This window comes from Sphaeramia orbicularis, chromosome 8, assembly GCF_902148855.1.
Source record: "Sphaeramia orbicularis chromosome 8, fSphaOr1.1, whole genome shotgun sequence".
NCBI classification, from domain to species: Eukaryota; Metazoa; Chordata; class Actinopteri; order Kurtiformes; family Apogonidae; genus Sphaeramia; species Sphaeramia orbicularis.
This window is the reverse complement of record NC_043964.1, coordinates 19,694,586-19,717,409: the sequence shown is the minus strand read 5'-3', so window position 1 is coordinate 19,717,409 and position 22,824 is coordinate 19,694,586. Positions and strand designations below refer to the sequence as shown.

Genomic DNA, 22,824 nt, shown 5'->3' with positions numbered 1-22,824 from the left:
ATTCTTCATTAATTCAACTCCACAGGTCCATCTTCAACCCTATTTCTGGGTAATGACACCAGAAAGGTTGATTTGAGTGCTGACCCTTTAAATGCAAATGAGCAACTTCAGGCTCCACCCCCTCCAGGTTGTTGGAGGGTAATTTTTGGTAATTGGCTCAAAGTTTGGACATACTTTCAGTTTTTATTTGAGCTGCTGCTGACAAACAATTATGGCGTACTCGAAGAAATGTTTGTCGGAAGTCTTGACCTTATATGTGCAAATGTTGTGACATAACTAGTTATAAAACATAACAAATTAAGCAGGAATTAAAAGGAGTTGTAGAAATCCACTTGATTTTTGCCAAAATAAATATAAAGATAGCTTTGCAGCACCTGGAGGGTTCAAATTCAAACTTTTTGAACTATTAGGGTCCAAATACACAAATAAATGTACCAAAGACTAATAAATGTGGATTTAGCAAAATATGACCCCTTTAAGAGAAGGGAACTGTGGTATGCGATGCTTTTCAATGTGTTTTATTGATCACCACTTTCTTTAACAATCAAAATTAGGAGCTAGTTTTTAAATTAACTTTACCTGATTCATACTTTTCTAGATGTAATGCATTTTACTAAAAAGAAGCAGAATTTAGAGTTTGCAGAGTGTGAGGAGCGAGGGCACAAACCTGTGTTTTGATGGTTCTGTTGTGTCTAGTTATATTAATGTAGTGAGGGTATCCATCTGCCAGGTTTCGGTGAGTCAGCTGGTACTTGTGAGTTATGAGACCCAGTTTATACCTCAGATCTACGCTACCTGAGAGATTAGAGACAACAAAGACATTGTTTTAGTAGGTATCACATATATTCAGGTGTGTCTTTTGTGACTCTTAGGCTACATTCAGACAGTAGGTCTTAATGAACAGTTCGGATTTTTTGGTGAAATCCGATTTTTTTTTTTTTTTTGTGTGTGTGTGTGTGCTCGTTCATATTACACATGAAATGCAACTTCTATCAGTTTTGAGTATGAACTGAATGCAACCCTGAAGTGACACACACGCACAAAAGAGGTCCTGGCGTAATACATGACCACGCAGGCACGCACTGTGCATATGGAAGTAACACACCTGAGATGCAGATTTAAGACGTTTGTCGCATTTCAATGACATAAAGGTCGGATAAATGCAACCTGGCCGTTCAGACTGAAGTCACATTGCAAAATATCAGATGCGTTTCAGATTTTGAACCACATATGAAAGTGCCCTGGGTCAGATTTGTGCTGTTCAAACTGCCTATAACAGATTGGATGCAGGTCACATATGGGCAAAAAAAAATCCGATTTGGGCCACATTTGTCTGCAGTCTGAATGTAGTCATAGTTTCTAGTGAACAAGTCCAACATGCGACACACAGTGCTACTCTTAAAATAATAATAATAATAATAATAATAATAATAATGGATTAGATTTATATAGCACTTTTCTATGAACGCATACTCAAAGTGCACAGTGGATCCATTATTCATTCACTCTTACATTCTCCCTCTGGTGGCGGTAAACCATGTTTGTAGCCACAGCTGTCTGACAGAAGTGTGGCTGCCAATTTGCACCTACGGCCTCTCCGACAACCACCAAACATTCATACACCAGTGTGAATCGCAGCACTGGAGGCAAAGAGGGTGAAGTGTCTTGCCCAAGTACACAACACCACATGACTGGGACAGAGTGGGATTCGAACCACCAACCCACTCTACCATCTGAGCCATGGCCGCCCAGATCTTATACAGATTGTTAATTAGCTTCTCTTACCATCAGTCTTGAGGATAACGGCAATGTAGTCCTGGACGAAAGAGCTGATGTACAGCAGCACAGCTGGTGCGTGAACGGTGCTGAAACTGAACTCTATGTCATCAGACGTGTCATTGTAGCCCAGACTGAAGTTGTCGTAATGTGGGTCGATCCAGTTGGCCCATTGCGCTTCATCTGATACAGGCTTTTTTCTTATATTGTACCTCAGCCACGAGCCAATTTCAAAGTAGGCGCCAATGTCTTAGAAAAGAACATCGCTGAATTAGATTTGTATATTTGTTAAATATTGCTACAGATATTTTGTCAGTATTTGAGCTCACCTTTATGACAGTAGAACCCATCAAAGGCTGTGTTGTTACAGTCACAAGTGTAGGAAGCATAGCCCTCAATACACTGGCCACTGTTTCGACATGGTATGGTAGCATTAAGACACGCTCCAGTACAGTTTCTTCTTATTCCTTGTTCTTCATTAACCTTCCCCTCTAAATCAAGGGGAACACCATTCATCCGTAACCCTCGCATACACCCTAAGAAAGGTCTGAGTGTGCGGTTGGCTGCACCTAAAATGAAAGTAAATCTTTAATCAATGGTTGCAGCTATTTTTTCATGATTTAAAGAGAACACATTAATCGATATTGCACTTAACGTTGCATAGTATGACATGAAATTTTTTAAGCTCCAAATACTCAATTCGGTAAGTCGACCTACCTACAAGAAGAGGGTGTGAGAAGTCCATGGTGACAAAGGTCTGACCAGGGAAACGTTTAACAGCCCAAGGTTGATAATCGACCTTGATACGAGCCAGTTTTACATTAATCTCAGCCTGAACAAAGTGCCACTCATTATCGTTAAGCGCCACAGGAGAATGTAGAGTCACATTAAGGATACCATCACCAACCATGAACACAAAGGCAAGGTTATGAGTGGCTGTGGGAAAATGGGGACACAGAGAGAAAAAATAGTGGACATTTAATTCTTAAAACTTTAAATTTTCATGAAGAATAGATCCTGTTTTACTTCTAGTTAAATTAACTCACTATTAAGCTCAATCCGTATAAAATTTCGAAGCCAGTCCTCAGAGTTCTCTAAGAAGACGCAATTAGGACGATAGGTTCTGAAGTGGAAGGAGATGTCAGCACTGGAACCAGGTCTGAACGTAGGGAAGGTTATATAGGTGGGCTTGGTGAAAGATATAGTGTTCCAGATGTTTCCTGTGGAAAAATCAAAATATTGCTTCTCAGTAACACTCATTCCCTGCATATCAGCAGATTAACCCATATTTCTCATAGCTTACTGTCGCCATGACAACGGAGCGGCCCGACAGTGAACTGTGCTTCTGACCCAGTCCTGTTGGTGTCCCCGACTACCACTTTCCTCACCGGCAGGTGGTCTCTGAAGTCCAAGTAGCCCTTATCTGAGTACCTGAAAAGCCACATTGGCAATCTTGAGTCTGCTTTGCATAAGACAAAAATATAGCACAGCAAAGATTATAGCATAAGTGGAAGTAGACTGGAGAGTAAGAATAAAATGTGTTAAATACAGATTAATTTGCTAATGGTAATTTTAGTATTTTGGAACATCCTTAATCAATTATAAAATCTAAATGGTTCTAAGCCAAAGTCCTGCCTCTGCTGTGCCTCATGGGACCTACCATGAGTAAAAATAACAGCAGTCAATTATGAAAGATAAACAGAGACAGTTTGGAGGGTGCCACTATTTACACATATGTTTGACAATTAACATGCAATAAACCATATCCTTGTCCAACCTGTGGCATGATCAGCATGTGCACAGCTGTAAATAGTATATATTATTTCTTGAATTGTCTTTATTTTGATTTGGCACTTCTTTTGTTCTTGTGTGCTTTTATGCTTTGCTGCTGTAAACCTGGAATTTCCCCTGTGGGACTAATAAAGGCATATCTTATTTTACCTAAAAAGATAAATTTACTTATCAAGAAAGCCATAGTTTGTGGTAAGGATTGTAAAGATACACCTTGTTTTGTGTTAAACAGCTCAGTGGACTGCAGGTCTCATCACATGGGATAAACGTCACCAACACCAAATGGCTGCTGCTCGAGTTTTAAAGGAGGTAACTCATTACAGTCTGATTATGTTGCAGCTGCAGAGACATCTTCAGCAACAAAGACCAGATTGTGGAGAGACGGTTATGATAGTCTTAATATTTACATATTTTCACAGCCTGGTACTTCAACAGCTTTACAACAAACTGACTTTCTTGACTTGTATCTTTTAAATGGACGAACATCACATGTAAATAATGACATAATTCAAACAGATAATTCACCTTTCTTCATTGACCACTGTTCATTTTTTTTTTTTTTTTATGTTCGATGGGGCACAACCAGAGGGGGTGGGACTTCTGCTTTCTATTTGGTTGACTGTGGCCTTGGTCATTGTTTACCAGAGGTTTTATCTCACTATGATGGTTGATCTTTAAGAAGGCCTAAAGGTTGGAACATTATCTAAAAAAAAAAGATAAATGTACTTCCTCCTACTCTCAAGAATACTTTCTAAATGTCACAAAAACTTGTTAAATCTGCTTGATGTGATCTTCTCTCACCATTGTCTATAGTCGGCATCACAGTTGCATTGAAACTTGGGGTCGACACAGGTTTGGTTGATGCTGCAGCCACACTTTTGTACCTCTCTGAATGTTCCTCCCCAGTAGTAGTGACTCTCATTGTTACGACCGATCCAGTAACCAAACGGTCTGCCATCTAAATATAAGCAAAACAACGTAAATGACTGTCTTCTTATCATGTCATGAACACGTTACTTAACTCGACAAAGCACAGATCTAATCCCGCTTACTGGGGGTGTTGAGGAGACGGGACTTGTAGCAGGAGTAGTCGATCCACTGCTCACAGTACATAGAGGTGTTGGCCAGGGCGGAGACTTCATCCCAGGAGGCATTCCAGTAGTTGACATCTCCTATGTAAGGCTGGTCTATTGAACTCCCACTCACCTTGGTACCATCCACACGGTCATGCATAATGACAGTCCAAGCTTTATATGCTGTGCAGAGAGAGATATGACAGATTGAGGTCAGCTGTCAGTCAAAACTCAAAGATAAAAAGGGGGGTGATGTTAATGTAAGGAAATTGAATATAGTGGAAGGGTGATTTAAAGCTGCAGGGCTTGATAGTTTTTTTGGTATCACTGAGCAAAAAATCCATAATTACCCTTCAGCATATTTAATGTAATGTAAGGTGATCTGATGTCTGTGACTCCTCTTTCTCTGTGTTTTCATTCAGGTTCTGTGTCACTGAAGAGTGCAATTGCTTTTCCTAAGATGGATTTTGTTGCATGTGCTTGTTGTCCTTTGTCTGTTTTTAACATATTTTATTTTAGAATTTTTGTAACTTTGTAATGGTGTGCTGTCTTGGCCCAGTCTACCTCAAAAAAGAGATTTTAATCTCAAGGGATTAAATAGAAGGTTAAATTTTAAAAAATGAAAAGGTAGGGAGGTAATTACCAATCGCTGATTACATTCAGTCAGATGCGACTTGGACGCGCATCACTAATTTCTTTGAATACAACAGCAAGGAAGATAAAAGATATGGAAAAACTAAAACTAAACATTTAGGGGGGGGGAAAAACAGGAAAGGAAAGAAAGGAAAAGCTAGCAAACCTGCTCTAAAAACTAATTAAAACTAACTGAATCAGAGAAAAAAATAGTTAAAACTAAACTATATCCTCCTCAGACCCAGCAGTGCATTTTTGTCCTCTGTAGGGGACAAAAGTTTCAGTTTTACTTAAAAAATGCTGTCCATCACAAAGGACATTCCATTAAAAAATAAATAATAAATAAATAATTTAAAAATGTATTTGAAAAAACTGTTACATAATGCAGTTTCCAATCAAGACAACTGTTTAATTGAAAAAAGCTAAAAGTTTCACTTTCCTGGGTCTCAGGAGGATAATGAAAAATCCCAAACTATTATAACCTTGACTCAGATTACATTTGGTCCCTCTCTAAAAAAATGACTCTTCAGGTAGAGCTCTCCAAATTCACTCTTTTTGAGGAAAATACTTTTGACTCTAGAAAAAATGCACTGTAATTTTTCTTGTGTATTTTCCCATCCTGTTTTCTTTCCATGAGTTGAGCTCAAGCAGCTTTCAGGCTTCAACAGAACTAGTTCAGATGATAAAAACATAAAACACTGCACCTAGCTCCACCTAATCATCTTCATTTCCCATTTGTCACACTTCTCATCAATAGAACACAATGATCTGACTTCATGTTTTTCATTTTTAACTATCAAAACACCAAGGATGTGTTCATCTACATAAGACACTGCTGCTAAAGCTTTGTCGTATCAATGACAGTGATTACTTACACTTCATTTTGCAGTACACTTCAAATGGTTTCAGTGGGCCGCTGAGGTCTGGATCGATGGTGTAGTTTCCAGACCAATACTTGCCACTGAGTCTGTAGGCCTCACATGACTCTTTATAGACAGCTGTTTGCGAAAGGAGTTGATTAATTTGATGTTATTACAGAGAAATATAACAGAGCAGGCTTACTTACACATGTTACACTGATACAGCTACTAGTCAGCACTTACACATATGACACACTTCTCCTTTATAGCCGGTGTTTTCACACAAACATATAAAGTCATCCCAGGACTGAATGCATCTGCCTTCATGTTCACATGGATTTGGTGTACATCTGTAAAGAAAACAGATGCTCACATTTGGTATTTTGGTAGGCTTTACAGTGGAATATGCCCTGTTCTGTCATTTCTACATTATTTTTTGCTGCAATTTTCCCTCTGGTTTAGGGCCTCCATATAGAAAAGATACCGACATAAGAAAACCCGTCATCTCAAATCAAATGATGTCTATACCTGAACAGGAACTGATATGATGTGCAGAAAATCAATCATTATAGGAATTTCTTCATTATAAATTCAGTATACAGTCACAGAAAAAATTATTAAATCATCAAAAGTCATCAAAAACAATGGTTATGCAATCATGTACTAACTCCTGTGTGTATCATGTGACTAAAACAGACAGAAAAGAAAACATGGAATGCCTAAAAGCACTGTTTTTGTCAGTACAATGTCATAGCTATTGATGTAAGAAATGAAGTGATTTTGGTTATCAAGAAAACAAGGAAAATGGATAGATATCAGCTCTGAAATTAAACTCTTATGAGCTATTTTTGTTGTTATCATTATATTTGTCCATACAAATATACCTTTAGTTGTACCAGGCATTAAAATAAACAAGAAAATTGAAGAAAACAAGGGGTGGTCTAATAATTTTTTTCACGACTGTATTTTGGGTTCACTTCCTTAAAAAAAATTTTAAAATGTTGATATATTAGTTCTAGTTAGTACAAACTATTAGTGACATCCCCTACCTGTCTGTGATCCCACATGTTCCTAACAACAGCTCAGCATAACGTCCCCACTGCCGCTGCAGGATAATGTCGATATCGAGTTGTTCATTGTCTATAAAAATATGCTGCATGCAACCGTGGAAGCGATTCAGCTTGGTCTCACATTTCCGTATCGTGTTGTTGGTTTGTGGACAACCTAGGTACAGAAAAGCAAAACTGTAATCTGAACTGTAGAGGACAAAACTGATCCCATGAGTTGTCAGATGTTGGTAAAGTCGTCATCTCACCTCCAAAGAAGTAGCGGTCCCCTGTTCGAATTGTAAAAGGGTTGGTAATCTTCAGCGGAGAGCCTTCCTCCTCATCAATTGTGAGCGTCAGGAGGTTATCTCTGGCTGCCAAATCCACTGAATGCCAGTAACCATCATTAAGCCTGTATCCTATTGAATTAAAAAAGTGATTTATTTTTTAACCAGTGATTATCGTATCACTATACCATTCTCCAGACTCTTTTCTTTCACCCATAAAGACCCAGTGCTACTTTTGTGGCAGTTTCCAAATGATCTTGAGTTATTTATCATCATTTATTGTAATATTATCCTTTGTATTTTGCATTTTTTCAATGACAATCAGGTATTTTCTCATATTTAATTCACTGATCATGTAGATCACAGGTGTCAAACATGCGGCCCAGGGGCCAAATCCAGCCCACCAAAGGGTCCAGTCTGGCCCTTTGGATGAATTTGTGAAATGCAAAAATTACACTAAGATATTAACAATCCTTTTAGTTCAGGTTCCACATTCAGACCAATTCAATCTCAGGTAGGTCATAATAACATATAGATACTCACAACTCCAAATTTTATCCTTTGTAAATGTTTTCATGTATTTACACTAAAACAAAGTATAATATTGCAAAAAATATCTAAATAACCTGAACAAATATGAACAACCTGAAATGTCTTAAGAGAAGTAAGTGCAATTTTAGTAATATTCTCACCTGTTACAAAATGTTTTGTGTCTTTGTAGATCCACTGTGATCTGTAAGTGGTAATGTACATGTGTAAATGATAAACTGAGGCATAATATTGGTAAAATTACACTTTTTTTTTTTTTCAGTTTGTTCATATTATTCACATTGTTTGAGAGGATAGCTTGTAGATGCAAACATCTTCATAATGTAATTTTACTTTTTTCACTCTAAAACATGGAGAAAAGTTTGGAGTTGACATTATTTATATGTTATTATATTATAATTTTACTGGTTCGGCCCACTACAGATCAAATTTAACTGAATGTGGCCCCTGAACTAAAATGAGTTTGACACCTCTGATGTAGATGTTCAAAAAAGCTTAAAGTTAAATGAGATTATCAGAAAATCAGAAGCAGAGAAAAATGAAGAAAACGTGACTTTTTCCCAAAAAATGTAACATTAACTGAGCATAAACCAAGTGTTTCCATCCAATGTCATGGGCTTTACAAGTGAATCAATGCTGTAGAAGATGACAGTGTTTCCATGGTAACTATGGAGCCTCTGAATGTCCATTAGGGTCATATTTGATGACCATGAAAAGATGACAAACTGTATTTTTCACCAGTTATTTACATGTATTGATAGGAGTGGATCAACATGTATTAAACATTTTAATTCAGTAGATAGTATTGGTCATCGGTGGCTGTTTGGGTCTTTATGGTTTAATATCTAATAATTCCATAAACCCACCTGCAGCAAACTGGAGTTTCTTCTTGCCAGGTTGGAATATAGTGACATTGATCTGTCCCTCACTTAGACCTAACTCAAGAGCACCCAGGTCATCAGCAAATCGTGTGAACATTAGTAGCCCCGTGTAGTCCCAAGAGCGGAACTTAAACTTGACAAACATACGAGGTCGCCTGAAAAAACCTGGCACTTGCAGGTAATTATTGGGCCCAGCAAAGGTCATCGGCTTGAGCAGAATGTCACGGCAGGCAAAATGCATCTTTTTCTGAGGAAAGAGAAATCAGATGGGTAAAACACTCCACGTTGAAAGAAAAATTGAATAATTAGCGACAATATTGGTGCAATGCTGCTTGTTAGACTTTCTGTCCAACCTTTCGGGGGATACGGATGTCAGGATCCTCTTGCTTAGCCTTGCCGATAATGTTGACACCGTTGATGAAAGCATTCTCCAGGCAGCCACGGAAATTTGGTGTGGTGGGGAGGTGAGGCAAGTTTGGCTCTATTACTCCTCCGACGTATAGCTAGGAGACAGTTATTTGCACAGTCATCCTTTACAGCTTTCAGTTCACAAAGTTAGTATTACTGCAAGCATTTGGATGAGATAAATACAGTTGCGGAAAAAAAATTATTAGACCAGCCTTGTTTTCTTCAATTTCTTGCCTTCATTTTAATGCCTGGTACAACTAAAGCTAAATTTGTTTGAACAATTATAATGATAACAAAAAAAAAATAGCTCATAAGAGTTTAATTTCAGAGCTGATGTCTATGCATTTCCCATGTTTTCTTGATAATAACCAAAATCACTTCAGTTCTTACATCAATAGCTATGGCATTGTACTGCCAAAAACAGTGCTTTAGGCCACAGGTGTCAAAGATGCGGCCCGGGGGCCCAAATCCAGCCCACCAAAGGGTCCAGTCCGGCCCATGGTTTGAATTTGTGAAATGCAAAAATTACACTGAAGATATTAATCATTTTTGTTCAGGTTCCACATTCAGACCAATTCAATCTCAAGTGGGTCAGACCAGTCAAATACTATCATAAAAACATATAAATAATGACTACTCCAGAATTTTCTCTTTGTAAACGTACATATGTTCATGTATTTACACTTAAACAAAGAATAATTTCGCAAAATTGTGAATAATCTGAACAAATATGAACAACCTGAAATGTCTTAAGAGAAGTACAACTTTAACAAGATTCTGTCTGTTATTTTAAATGTTTTGTGTATTTGTTGATCCACTGTGATCTGTAAGTTACATAATGTACATGTGTAAAATGATAAACTGAGGCAGAATATTGTTAAAATTGCATTCATTTTTTTCAGTTTGTTCATGTTATTCACATTGTTTGAAAGCATAGTTTGTAGATGTAAACCTTTTCATCATGTAAATTTATTTTTTTCGCTCTTAAACATAGAGAAAAGTTTGGAGTTGACATTATTTATATATTATTATGTTATTATTTTACTGGTTCGGCCCACTTCAGATCAAATTTAGCTGAATGTAGCCCCTGAAATAAAATGAATTTGACACCCCTGCTTTAGTCATTCCATGTTTTCTTTTGTCTGTTTTAGTCACAATACACACATTAGTTAGTACTTAATTGCATAACCATTGTTTTTGATGACTTTTGATGGTCTAATCATTTTTTCCACGACTAGAATTTGTAGAAGAATTTCCCTTTCAATGATACATCTTGATGGTTATAACTACTTACAATATGCTCAATACATCAATTCGCCCATGATATGATGAGAAGTTCCTGTCTGTTACTATTTTTTTGTATTCATTTTCTTTTTCGTGACTGTATATGTGGTACCTGCGTGTCCAAGTCCAGGTGGGTGAACTCTCCATTGCAGATGGCCGACACTGTCTGACTGTCGACTGTGAAGTTCACCTGCCGACCGTAACGCTTGATGGTAACATAGTGCCAGTGAAGGTTATCAAGAAGGCTGCCAGCAGTCAGTGTAGTTCGACCGTTCACTTTGTGTACAACGCTGCTCCCTGAAAAGCACAAATGCCTGCTTATTTTTAAGTAAACAGCTCAACCAGTAATATTATTAGATTAAACAAGAAGCCTGCTCCAGTAAACATCCCTGCCAGATGTAATAATACCTTTTTGCTGAAATTCTACAAAATCCTCCCTTAATCTACAATATTATTGATCCAAAAAACAAGTCTTTACCGAGGCTAATATGGAGGTAAAGACGGCCTCTCTTCAGCTCCAGGGTGAAGAGGTCTCCCTGAATTCCCTCACTGTGTAAAAGCAGACCATCCTGCTCCAGTGTCTTGAAGTTTATGGCAATATGATCATATAGCGTGCGGGACTTCTTTTCTGGGTACATGTAGACCACCGAGTCATCCCCATTGTACTGCAGCACATAGGAATCTGAAAAAAAGAGCTGTATTCAGTCAGAACTCTGTGAATGTCATTGCTTTTTGTGTGAGTCTAGTATTTACTCTATCTCACAGGTGTCAAACATGCAGCCCGGGGGCCAAAACCGGTCCGCCAAAGGTTCCAATCCGGCCCTGGGACGAATTTGCAAAGTGCAAGTTAGGACATCAAACTCCAAAATAATATCATAATAACCTATAAATAATGACAACACCAATTTTTTCTCTTTGATTTAGTGCAAAAAACATGAAATTATGAAAATGTTTACATTAACAAACTATCCTTTAACAATAAAATGTGAATAATCTAAAATGTCTGACGTAAATTAAGTGCAATTTTAACAATATTCTGCCTGTTACTGAATATTTTGTGACTTTGTAAAATCGGATCTGTAACGCATATGTACAAATGTTAAGTTGAGGCAGAATACTGATAAAATTGTACTTAATTTACGTTAGACATTTTAGGTTATTCACATCCTTTTTGTTTGGATAGTTTGTAAATGAAAATATTGGCATAATTGAATGTTATTTTTAGTGCTAAAACCATTTAGAGTTGTCATTATTTATTGGCTATCATGCTATTATTTTACTGGTCCGGCCCACTTCAGATTAAATTGGGCTGAATGTGGCCCCTGGAAGAAAATGAGTTTGACACCACTGCTCTATCTAGTAACTAGTGAGCTGAGTAAATGGTAACACTTGACATTTCTTGAAGCTGTTTAGATAGATTTGTTCAATGGTATGAGGACAATTATCTTGATTTAAATGTTTCAAAAACCAAAGATATGGCAATTGATTTTAGACATGCTATTTCACATGGTGTTAGTGTCATTCATGGTGAGGATGTAGAAATTGAGTTACAAATATCTTGGCACTATTGATTGACAAAAATTGAGGTTTGATGTTAATACAGAGACCATTGTTAAACGACGGCAGCAAAGAACCTACCTGTTGAGGAAACTGAACTCTTTTACTGTAAATAAAATGATCCTCAACAACTTTTATTGTTCTTATTGAAAGCCTTCCTACTTTTTCTTTCATTTCCTGGTTTCATAGCCTGTCTCTAGAAGGACAAAAATGAACTGCAGAGCATTGTCAAAACCTGCTCCAAAATCACAGGTGTCAAACTGAGAAACCTACAGTCTTTCTAGGAGGAGCAGGTGTTGAAGAAAGCCAAAAGCATCCTCTGACTGCTGAGTTTGTCATGATGCCTTCAAGGTGTCATTTTTACCCACCGGTACGGAAAATAAATCACTTTTCCAATTCTTTTGTGCCCTCTGCTATTAATTTGCTAAACTCTGTTGGTGGTGTATTCTGAAGGTATTTGTATCATAATACATTGTTTTTGTATGGTCTTTTAGGTCAACTTGATGAGTTCTACTTGTGAACTGTAATGGACTGACTCACTGTATGTGTTTGTGTGTATATGTGAGAACTGCTCTGAGAAATGCTGCAAATGAATTGCCCCCTGGGATCAATAAATTTTTCTGAATATAACTGTAGTACATGCAGGTCTCAGCAATAATCAGGTGATGCTGCACTTGGGTATTAACTTGGAACATATGCAGCATATTTGGCACTTAGATAAAGTGATCTATTATCAGATATGATTAAGCGCAGATATTGTCCCTGGATATGAATCAGTGAGTGTAAATCCCCCTTTATCATCCGTCAGTCAGCTTTACCATAAGGGCAGCCAAACAGCTCCAGCCTCACTCCGATTTTCCCTCCATTCTCTGTGTTCCATGCCAGAGGCAGCAGACGAATGTGTTTAGCAGTAAAGGCGTAATGGAAGACATTCCTCTTCACCTGATAATAATTCCAGTTCCCAGGCAGCGTCTGCAAACAGATGAGACAGGCAAAGAGAGGAGAGAGTTATTGAGTCGCCGCAATGGTGTTAGCGCCTTATTAAGAGACTGGAGATGAACTGATGATGAGATTAGCTTTGTCAGTGTTGAGAGATAATATGCTATTCGGTCTTTGTTTCAATGCCACTGACAATGAACATAATGGAACACCCACTGTTGGCAGAATCGGCTAGAAAGATTACGATTGACTAGTTAATCCTGCCTCATCCCTGTTAAGCCTAAATCCAACCTCTGTTTCAACCATTCTGTCTCACTGGTACCTACAGAGTTCCCTCCTTTCATGATGTATGGTGTCCAAGAGTCTGGTCTGTCTCCATAGAGCAGGGTGTACCTAGTGACCCAGTCATACGAGTTGAACGTCCCCTGGGTGGCAATGGCACGCAGTCGATACTTCCTGCCCAGGTCAACTTGCAGCCATGGCTGTCTGTCCCTGGGGGACGGGGACCAGCCACTGCTGCCTGAGTGGGAGAGAAAGAACAGGTTGATTTAGGTTGTGAATGCAAATGACTATTAAGGGGGTAACCTTATTTAAAACACCTGTGACTTCATTGGACCTTAAAGAAGTGATATTTTGCTTTTGTAAATGGAATTATGCATTTTAAAACATTTCCCTGTGGTCTACATAAACTGTAAATGCTATGCTTGGGTCTGAATTCTTCATTAATTAAACTCCACAGGTCCATCTTCAACTCTGTTTCTGAGTAATGACACCAGAAACGTCGTTTTGAGCGCTGGCCCTTTAAATGCAAATGACCCCACCCCTTCCAGGTTTTTGACTGTGCTGCTCTGTCCCATTCAGTCACTTGTGTTCGTTAATACAACCAACAACTGAACATTTAAGGTAACTGGCTCAAAGTTCGGACATATTTTCAGTATGGACTACAACCGCTGCTGCTGACAAACTATTATGGCATACTCTGAGAAATGTTCGTTGGAAGTCTTGACCTTATATGTGCAAATGTTGTGACGTAACTGGATATAAAACAAAACAAATTAAGAAGGAATTAAAATGGGTTGTAGAAATCCACTCGATTTTTGCCGGAATTAATATAAAGATAGCTTTGCAGCACCTGGAGGGTTCAAATTCAAACTTTTTGAACTGTTATGGTCCCCAAATACATTAATAAATGTACTAAAGACTAATAAATGTGGGTTCAGCAAGATATGACCCCTTTAAAGGTTCAATATGCAATTCTTGTGGTCAGTCGACTATACACTGATGAAAACCTTATTATAAATATAACATTCTATTTCTGCACTTGGGCCACATTCACGTTGCAAATTGGATTTTTTAACTCCTATGTAAGTCAGATGTGATTTTTCATAAGTGTTAACGACATAAATCACATGAACCAGATCTTCTCATTCAGGTTACTTCCATATATATGTGGTCCTTTATCAGTTATGCTTCTGAGTTTTTGTAAAGTGACTTCAGTCTGAACAATCACATTGGAATTTATTAAAATTTAACATCACTCTAGATCAACAATTGTTGTTTTTTTTTTCATGCACAGCAGTCTGTTCAGGACAGGTGAGCAATTCACACTGGAGTATGACACTGGCCAGATCTAAAAAATACTATAAGTATGCAAACATAAAAGTCAGATCTGGGCAATAAATCTGAATTTAGTGCTAAAGCTTGCAGTGTGAACATGGTATCAAATATCTTTAACCTCCTGAGACCCAGGAACGTAAATGTTGTGGCTTTTTTACGTTAAATAATTGTCTTGATTGGAAAAGGCATAATGCAACATTTTTTCAGATACAATTTCCTTTTTTTTTTTTTTTTTTTTTTTTTTTTTTGTTTTATGAAATGTCCTTTGCAGTGGACAGGATTTATTTTCTAAGTGACGTTGTCCCCTACAAAGGACAAAAATACATGACTGGGTCTCAGGAGGTTCAATTTCATTCAGTTAAAGTATGGGAACTCAATTGATCAAGCAAAGTCTGCAGCTACAGGTTTGGGCTTGCACTTAACACTTTATAATTTTAGAGTTATAGTTAAGAACTTACCATACAATTTGGCAAAATTCGCAGAATACAGAAAGTTATATCTGGAGGAGGCCAGAAAGGATGAGGAATAAAGCCCAGACACCAGTGGATCCACACATTCGTCTGCAATGACAATAAGAAAACAGCAAGGTCAGGACTTGTTCAAAAGGCGTAACGCATGATTCACACATCCCTTTTAAAATGATGCATCTGAAATGACAAAGAGCGGCAAAGCTGCACGGCCTGATAAGAAACGACCGTGGAATTTAATTGAAAATCTCGAGATGCTCCATGAAACAAATTACAATTATGGCTTGACCGATTCATTTAAATCCACGGAGAAGCACAGACATATTTAGTCTTTTTGCTGGTTAACACATGGCAAAGTTTAATATCCCACAATAAAATACAGTCCCAAAATAGCTCAAAAACTCCATCATCCATGTTAATTTCTTAAAAAGTGTGTGTAATCTATACATGCTACCCCAAAAGCCACTAAATTTCACACTATCAGACAACACTTCCTCTCTATAAAGTCTTTTTCAGTGTTGTAGAGACAGACTTAAGTGTTTTGTGAGTAAAAATGCATGCAGAGTTCTGGGTACTCAGACTGAGAGTCAAACTCTGTGGCTGTGTCATGATGAGCTGTGTTTCTCCAAGTGGTTATGAGAATTATAACGCCACCACCCATCTGCTCAGACTCACTCTCTGGCCCACAGCTATTAACAGGGACCGTAATTCTACCTAATCTTGGTTTTGTCACTACTGAGGATAAATGCCCGATGCCCTCACCTAGAGCTGCTAGAAAAACACTGCCTCAATTTGAGAGCTAAAATATGCTTTTTATTATGACCAAGAAATTTGTTATGAACAGACTGGGTTTTACTTGAAAGTACGCAGACACACAAAAAATGAATATTCTAATTTAATGGAGCACAGAACCTCCTAAAATATATAGTTATATAAATCGAAGTAGGTCCAATCTTCGTCTTTCATCAGTAACATTTCATTGCTAATATTTGGAGCTTTTTGCAGGCAAACAGGAGTCGTGGCATTGTATTTTTCTGTTCTTCCAGTCACAGAGGTCATGCCACACATCAGAAATGACAGTCAGCAGAGGGTGGAAATATGAGACGTCAACAGAATTAGTATGCAGGCTGCAGAAAGGGTAAGATGTGGAACTGTGGAGCAAACACTCAAACCTGAAACCTCTTAGAAAAAAAACAGATGCCTTAGATACTGAATGTTTTCCAAAGGTACATTCTTTTCAATATCACCGTCCTTCTTTTTTACTACAATTCCTTGACCATGACTCAGTACAGACAGAGAGAAACAAGAAAAACTGACTTGCTTACTTTGAATGGAATCCAGTTGTTATGTAACTTGTTTGGCTCAAAGCTCATATTGGCTTCTGTGCAAAAACTGTGCATTATGTCCCTCATAATTTATACTTAAAGCTTTTCAAATAAATCATGTACATAAGAAATGATCATAGCAGTGGTTCCCAACCTTTTTTGGCTCGTGACCCCATTTTAACATCACAAATTTTTGGTGGCCCCAGACATTCAAAACGGAGACATTTTTTTGGCTAAAATGAATTTGTTTTTGATCGCGTAATAGTTTGCTATATGTTGCAAATAAACGTTAATATTAGGCAACATTTAGGCTATATAATGTAAATTTGTATTAGTAAGTTTTAGTAATTTTTTTTTTTTTTTTTTATAAATTATTAGAAATTTGAGGCGACCCCAGACATTCAAAATGGAGACCTTTTTTTTTGGCTAAAATTGATCTGTTTTTGATCGTGTAATAGTTTGCTATAATATGTTGCAAATAAACGTTAATTTTAGGCAACATTTAGACTGTATAATGTAAATCGTTATTAGTAAGTTTTAATTGTTTTAAATAAATTACTAGAAATTTGAGGCGACCCTGGACATTCAAAACAGACATTTTTTTTGCTAAAATTAGTTTTTTATCGTGTAATAGTTTGCTATAATATGTTGCAAATAAACATTAATTTTAGGCAACATTTAGACTATATAACGCAAATCTTTATTAATAAGTTTTTTGGGTTTTTTTATAAATTATTAGAAATTTGAGGCAGAAATTTGATTATAGCTTGTTTTATTATAGTTTGATAAACATGTGAATCCACTATACTCTATACACTACATTAAATCGGCCATGAATAAGTGCTGGTTACTATAGCATGAATAATCTATTTTCTGCCTCCTCTGAAAAGGATGTGTTGGTAACATGAGCATGAGGATTTTCACCCTTCATACAAGGACACATTGTTCATTCAGGTGGATAAACATGCTGAGTAAAGAAAATGTGACCTTGACTTTCTGCTTGGTCTGCTTTCCTTATTCCGCTAAGACTCATTCTCATCTTCATCATATAGAATACCATCTATGATGATCAATAACAGATCTTTGCTGCATCATTCCATTTAAGCCCTGTAGAGCCACATCAAGCGATCCAGTCCTCGAATGGTTTTTCAAACACAAACAATGAAAGGCTCTGTTCAGCAGTTGCAAAAAGCAAAGTTAAATTACTACTTACTGCTTAAGGGGTATTGATCGGTTTAAATTCCTTAATTGGTAGTGAAAGAGGGAGGTTAGACTTGTAAATGAGAGTCGTGCTTCATCCTAGACTACAGCAGGTTAACCCAGGCCAACTCCTTAGCCCCTCCTTATGGCAAGACAGTCAAACAACTCCAACCATTCACTACCTCAGGCCTTTCCCTTCAATTTGACTCGCCTCTCTGTTTATCCTCATCCCAACCTAAAATACCATTCACTCTGTTGCTCTCGCTGTGTCCCATTACGTCACACCCACACTCATCATCTCTCTATTTTTTACTTCTCTCTCTCTCTCCCTTTTGCTCTGCTACTACTCCAAAGGGCGTTGTCATGTTGCAGTAAAGTATACCTGAAGCCAGTGCAAAGCATCCTGTCCCCACATTTTCACCCCTGTCCTTGTGTCATTGCATCCCTCCTCTTTTTACTGCACCACACAGAAAAGTCCATTTCTCATTTATCATGAGGGGGCTCTGGGGAGCAGTATAGCTACGTAGCACACTAGCACCACTCCTGCTGAATCATCAGTCTGCTGTAAGTGCAGCCTGGCCTGTCTGGACTGACACATCATTAAAACTGGTTACATACAGTATGCAGAAAGGCACCTCCTCTGGCTGTCACAACTCTATGATGCATGGTTGCTGACAATCAGACAGCAACTGTGGACATGTGCATATGTTAACAGAATGAGAATGTCCAAAACCATAATATAAAACTTTGAAACCTAAGGGGAAGTAGCGTGGTCTATTGAAGCGGTTTTACTAAATTATTTACAAGCCAGGAAGCATCAGCGGGTGGTGTCTGCCTACAAGGAATAAAAACACAAACTATGGTGCACATCGAAAATCCAAATCGTAATTGAATTCCCATTCAAAATGAAATCCTGCTTGCAAAAAGATGCATTCATAAGTGTAAAGCAAATACGTCACAACATTGCTACTCTTCCTCCATCTCAATATGACAGTTATTCCCAAATGTACCAAATAATGAGTCTCCTGATACTCTGTGCGTGAAAATGCAAATATTTCTACTTAATCATCTCCAGCTCACAGAGGCTCGTACACACCTTACAGAGTTAACCTCAGCCCCACCCCATGGTGGGTTACTGTGTTCTGGGATCTGAAGCTCCATTTTAATCTGGCACAACTCCACTGAGCACATACACACAGCAGATACAAGTTGGCATGGCCTACCACAAAGGATCAGAACAGGCCCTTTATATCCTGGTCAACATTTGATGCTACAGCTGTGTTTGCAAACTTCTACTAATCTGCATTTCCCCCCCTTATTTATTGCTCTTTTAGGCCTGAAGACACCACAATAATGACAGATCAGTGCGATTATAAACAATACATATATGCTACATTTCACCCAAAAGGGAATCATCTTTACTTCCTTTTATTCAAATTATTATGTGTTATGATAGAGCATTCCTCCTCTCTGATCTAGCAATCATAGAAAAACTAATGAGTCATGCAATGCACCCTGTATGGGGTTAATAGTAGATGCACTGAGGTCATGCTGAGACTGACATCACAGAAAAAGCTTACTGCATTCAAGTTCAGTGCTAGGACAGCACCTAAACACTACACAACCCCACCTCCTGTCAACTAAATATCACATGACTGCTTCATTGATCCTGCGGCTGGTAATTATTTCCCCTCCAGGTGAATCCACGCGTGTCGTGTATGTGTGTGTGGGATGCGGGATATTTTGTGCACAGGTGATGGGAGCACACGCATCCCCCAAAAAAAGTACTGCAGTGGGCTTGTCCCGATCGGGGCACTGAGCTGTGTTCTGTCAGCCGTCACTTTGAGAATATATTTAACAGATTCTGTGCATCCACATCACACGTCATCAATCTGATTTGAGAGTGTTATATATAAAAAAAAAAAAACAATAAAATAGACTCTCGAGCAGCGTCATGCAGCGCTAAGAAGTGGAGAGATAAATGCACACGGTGCGGAAACTTGCGTGCTGGCTGAGAGAAAGCACTGCAATGCAGACAGTCCTGTGCAATGGGGATCACCATGCGCACCTTCTACAGGACCGATGCGAATAGCCTGCACACTTTTCTGCGGATCGCTAGAAAACCATACTTTACTGAAACTGCTAAATCCAGCACAAATCCTGCACGATTTAAGTGCATGTATTTGAAGTCTGTTTTTATCAGAATGTGTAATTGCCCTTCAAAAGCTCCCAACACCTCAGGCTATAGGTACATCTTGCCCTCCAGTGGTATTTTTCACTTTTCCCCCCAATTATTACCCCTCAACTTTGTTTCTTAAACATGATCAGACATTAAACATATATACTTCATCTCTGACAATATCCAAGCAATCGATAACAGATAAACAATTGCTGTTTCACAAGACTTACGTGATGAGCAATGTTGAAAACCCAAAAATAAGAGGCATATGCTCAGTATTTTGCAAGTCATCCTTCACTTAGGACACGCTTCTCCGCTTAGGCTATGTTAATTAGATCGTAGATTGTTCTGCAGCATCCTCTCACACCCCTTTAGCCCAACTTTAACTCGCGCAGCTCCAACTCCTCTTCCCGGGATCTCGGGCAGCCTCTACCGGGGCGGGGACGCGCATCGGATGCTGGTGCTGATGCTGCTCCTGACCGAGAACGCGCGTCTCCTTTTTTTTTATGTAGTTTAAATTGTTTTATTTACATGACCGTAGTGGGCAGATCATATGAACCCACGTTCCTTGTCAAGGTGCTCCAGGAGTAGATTCATTTTAGGCCAAGGTAGGAGTGGGATTCTGTTGCGTCCCTTCCGCAGGAGTCTGGAATCAGAGATGCAAAGGAGACCGCAGGAGAGGAGGAAAAGTTTTTTTTTTCAGTCCGCTGCAGCTTTAAAGTGTAAAGTAAAAGATAAAATTACACTGTCTTCCACTCCCAACCATTTTTTTCCCTGTATTGGATGGGATAAAAATAAAATAAATTCTTAGTGGATCTCCAATACACAGTGGAATTTTCCTCTTCTCTCTCCTCTCTGGATGCTCATAACCTCCTTTGGCACAGTTTTCATGCCTGCCAATTGGTTGAGAGTGCACTGTACTGGTGAGGGAATGGTTAAGAAGCCTTTCTCTCCAGGAAAGCGACTCTTAACTTCCCAAAATAGGATTGGAGTACTTCATGTATCCACTGCAGAACAGAGAGATTAAATATCCCAGCAGCCTGCACAGTTCTGCTGGTCGTCTCTGTGACCTTGTTCAGGTACTCACTTCATACTAATGCTTTCACAATTATGTCCAGAGCAGAACAGGTTACAGGAGGACGACGACGATGATGATGATGATGATGATGATGATGATGCCAGCTGTGTCTTTATCTACACACACACACACATACAGAACACTGGAGTTGGAGGCGGGGTGAGACTGAGGCAGTAAGGGATTTGTGGCAATGAGTGGCACACTGACCATAAAATAAAAAGGCTTTGGGATTAAAAAGTGGGTTTATGGGACGGCAGTGTGTCGGGGAGGATGTGAGATTGAATACCAGGGCCAGCGTGGGATTTACCGTGTTTTCAATCAAATCAGATTTTCAGTTTGTAAGCTCTCTGGCACTGGTTTTGCCTGTGAATTAATAGTTCTATCTGTAGACAGAAGACAATAGCAAACAGAAAAGACTGATGAGAGAGGAAAAAGTAGGGCAATAAATCATGGCTGATGGACTGTTGTGTTTTTTTTTTATATATATGTGTGAGACACAGGTAGACAAAATTATTTGATGAGATAATTGCACTCACTGCCAGATGAAGTGGCAGTGGGAGGCCTTTTTCTCCGGGGTTTGTAAATAATGTACAGCTTCTTATTCATTATTCACATATGTGTATATGAACTGAGATGAATCTTAGGTGTAATAGCTACAGTTTAGAGCACAAGTGTCAAACATGCAGCCCGGGGGCCAAATTCGGCTCGCCAAAGGGTCCAGTCTGGCCCTTGGGATGAATTTGTGAAATGCAAAAATTACACTAAGATATTTTAGTTCAGGTTCCACATTCAGACCAATATGATTTAAAGAGGGCAGGACCAGTAAAATACTATCATAATAACATAAATAATGACAATTCCTAATTTTTCTCTTTGTAAATGTAAATATTTTCATGCATTTACACTAAAACAAAGTATAATTTCGCAAAAAATGTGAATAACCTGAACAAATATGAACGACCTGGAATTTCTTAAGGGAAGTAAGTATAATTTTAATAATATTCTGCCTGTTACTAAATGTTGTGTGTATTTGTTGACTCACTGTGCTCTGTAAGTTATAATGTACTGTACATGTGTCAATGATAAACTGAGGCATAACATTGTTAAAATTACACTTATTTTTTTCAGTTTGTTCATGTTATTCACATCTTTTGAAAGGATAGTTTGTAGATGTAAACCTTTTCATAATGTAAATTTACTTTTTTCACTCTAAAACATAGAGAAAAGTTTGGAGTTGACATTATTTATATATTATTATGTTATTATTTTACTGGTTTGGCCCACGTCAGATCAAATTTAGCTGAATGTGGCCCCTGAACTCAAATGAGTTTGACACCCTTGGTTTAGAGTAATTCATACAAATTTTCAGCAGTTTTCTTACTTGCAGATCAGAATGAAACGTGTTAAAAAGCAAGTGTCTTCTGGTAATTGATCGTCTTTTTTCTTATTATAGCATGTGTAGTACATGGACACAGAAACACATGTACCCCCTCCCTCCCCCACGTCTAAACATGTCCCATAGATGTGACGTTAAGCTGTATGGCCATCTGTTTCATCAATGACCTTTTGCAAATGACCTTATAGTAACCATAGAGACCAGTCCGGTGGAGATTTACAGCTGTACAGTCTAGATTTAGGGGTTAATATAACAAAAATATGAACAAAATACAGCTCTGGGGAAAAAAGAGACCGCTCCAAAATTATCACTTTCTCTGATTTTACCATTTATAGGTATGTGTTTGAGTAAAATGAACCTTTTTTTGTTTTATTCTCTAAACTACCGATAACATTTCTCCCAAATTCCAAATAAAAATATTGTTATTTAGAGCATGTATTTGCAGAACATGACAGATGGTCAAAATAACAAAAAAAAA

General features: G+C 38.2%; 1 protein-coding gene across 1 annotated transcript in view; it reads right to left on the bottom strand.

Moving 5' to 3' along the window:
- The window catches only part of cntnap1 (contactin associated protein 1), a 29,700-nt gene extending 8,641 nt beyond the window's left edge, over positions 1-21,059 (bottom strand). Inside the window, exons 1-20 of the mRNA XM_030141835.1 lie at positions 20,103-21,059; positions 15,160-15,261; positions 13,411-13,604; positions 12,964-13,117; positions 11,067-11,270; positions 10,701-10,885; positions 9,250-9,399; positions 8,882-9,143; positions 7,449-7,598; positions 7,183-7,357; positions 6,377-6,483; positions 6,149-6,271; positions 4,620-4,823; positions 4,369-4,525; positions 3,080-3,207; positions 2,823-2,996; positions 2,494-2,712; positions 2,106-2,345; positions 1,786-2,025; positions 668-795 (exon numbers count right to left, since the gene is read on the bottom strand). Coding sequence (XP_029997695.1) covers positions 668-795; positions 1,786-2,025; positions 2,106-2,345; positions 2,494-2,712; positions 2,823-2,996; positions 3,080-3,207; positions 4,369-4,525; positions 4,620-4,823; positions 6,149-6,271; positions 6,377-6,483; positions 7,183-7,357; positions 7,449-7,598; positions 8,882-9,143; positions 9,250-9,399; positions 10,701-10,885; positions 11,067-11,270; positions 12,964-13,117; positions 13,411-13,604; positions 15,160-15,261; positions 20,103-20,163 — 3,357 coding nt within the window. The 5' untranslated portion in view covers positions 20,164-21,059. The remainder of the gene's footprint in view (positions 1-667; positions 796-1,785; positions 2,026-2,105; positions 2,346-2,493; positions 2,713-2,822; positions 2,997-3,079; positions 3,208-4,368; positions 4,526-4,619; positions 4,824-6,148; positions 6,272-6,376; positions 6,484-7,182; positions 7,358-7,448; positions 7,599-8,881; positions 9,144-9,249; positions 9,400-10,700; positions 10,886-11,066; positions 11,271-12,963; positions 13,118-13,410; positions 13,605-15,159; positions 15,262-20,102) is intronic.
- Between the last annotated feature and the right edge of the window lie 1,765 nt (positions 21,060-22,824).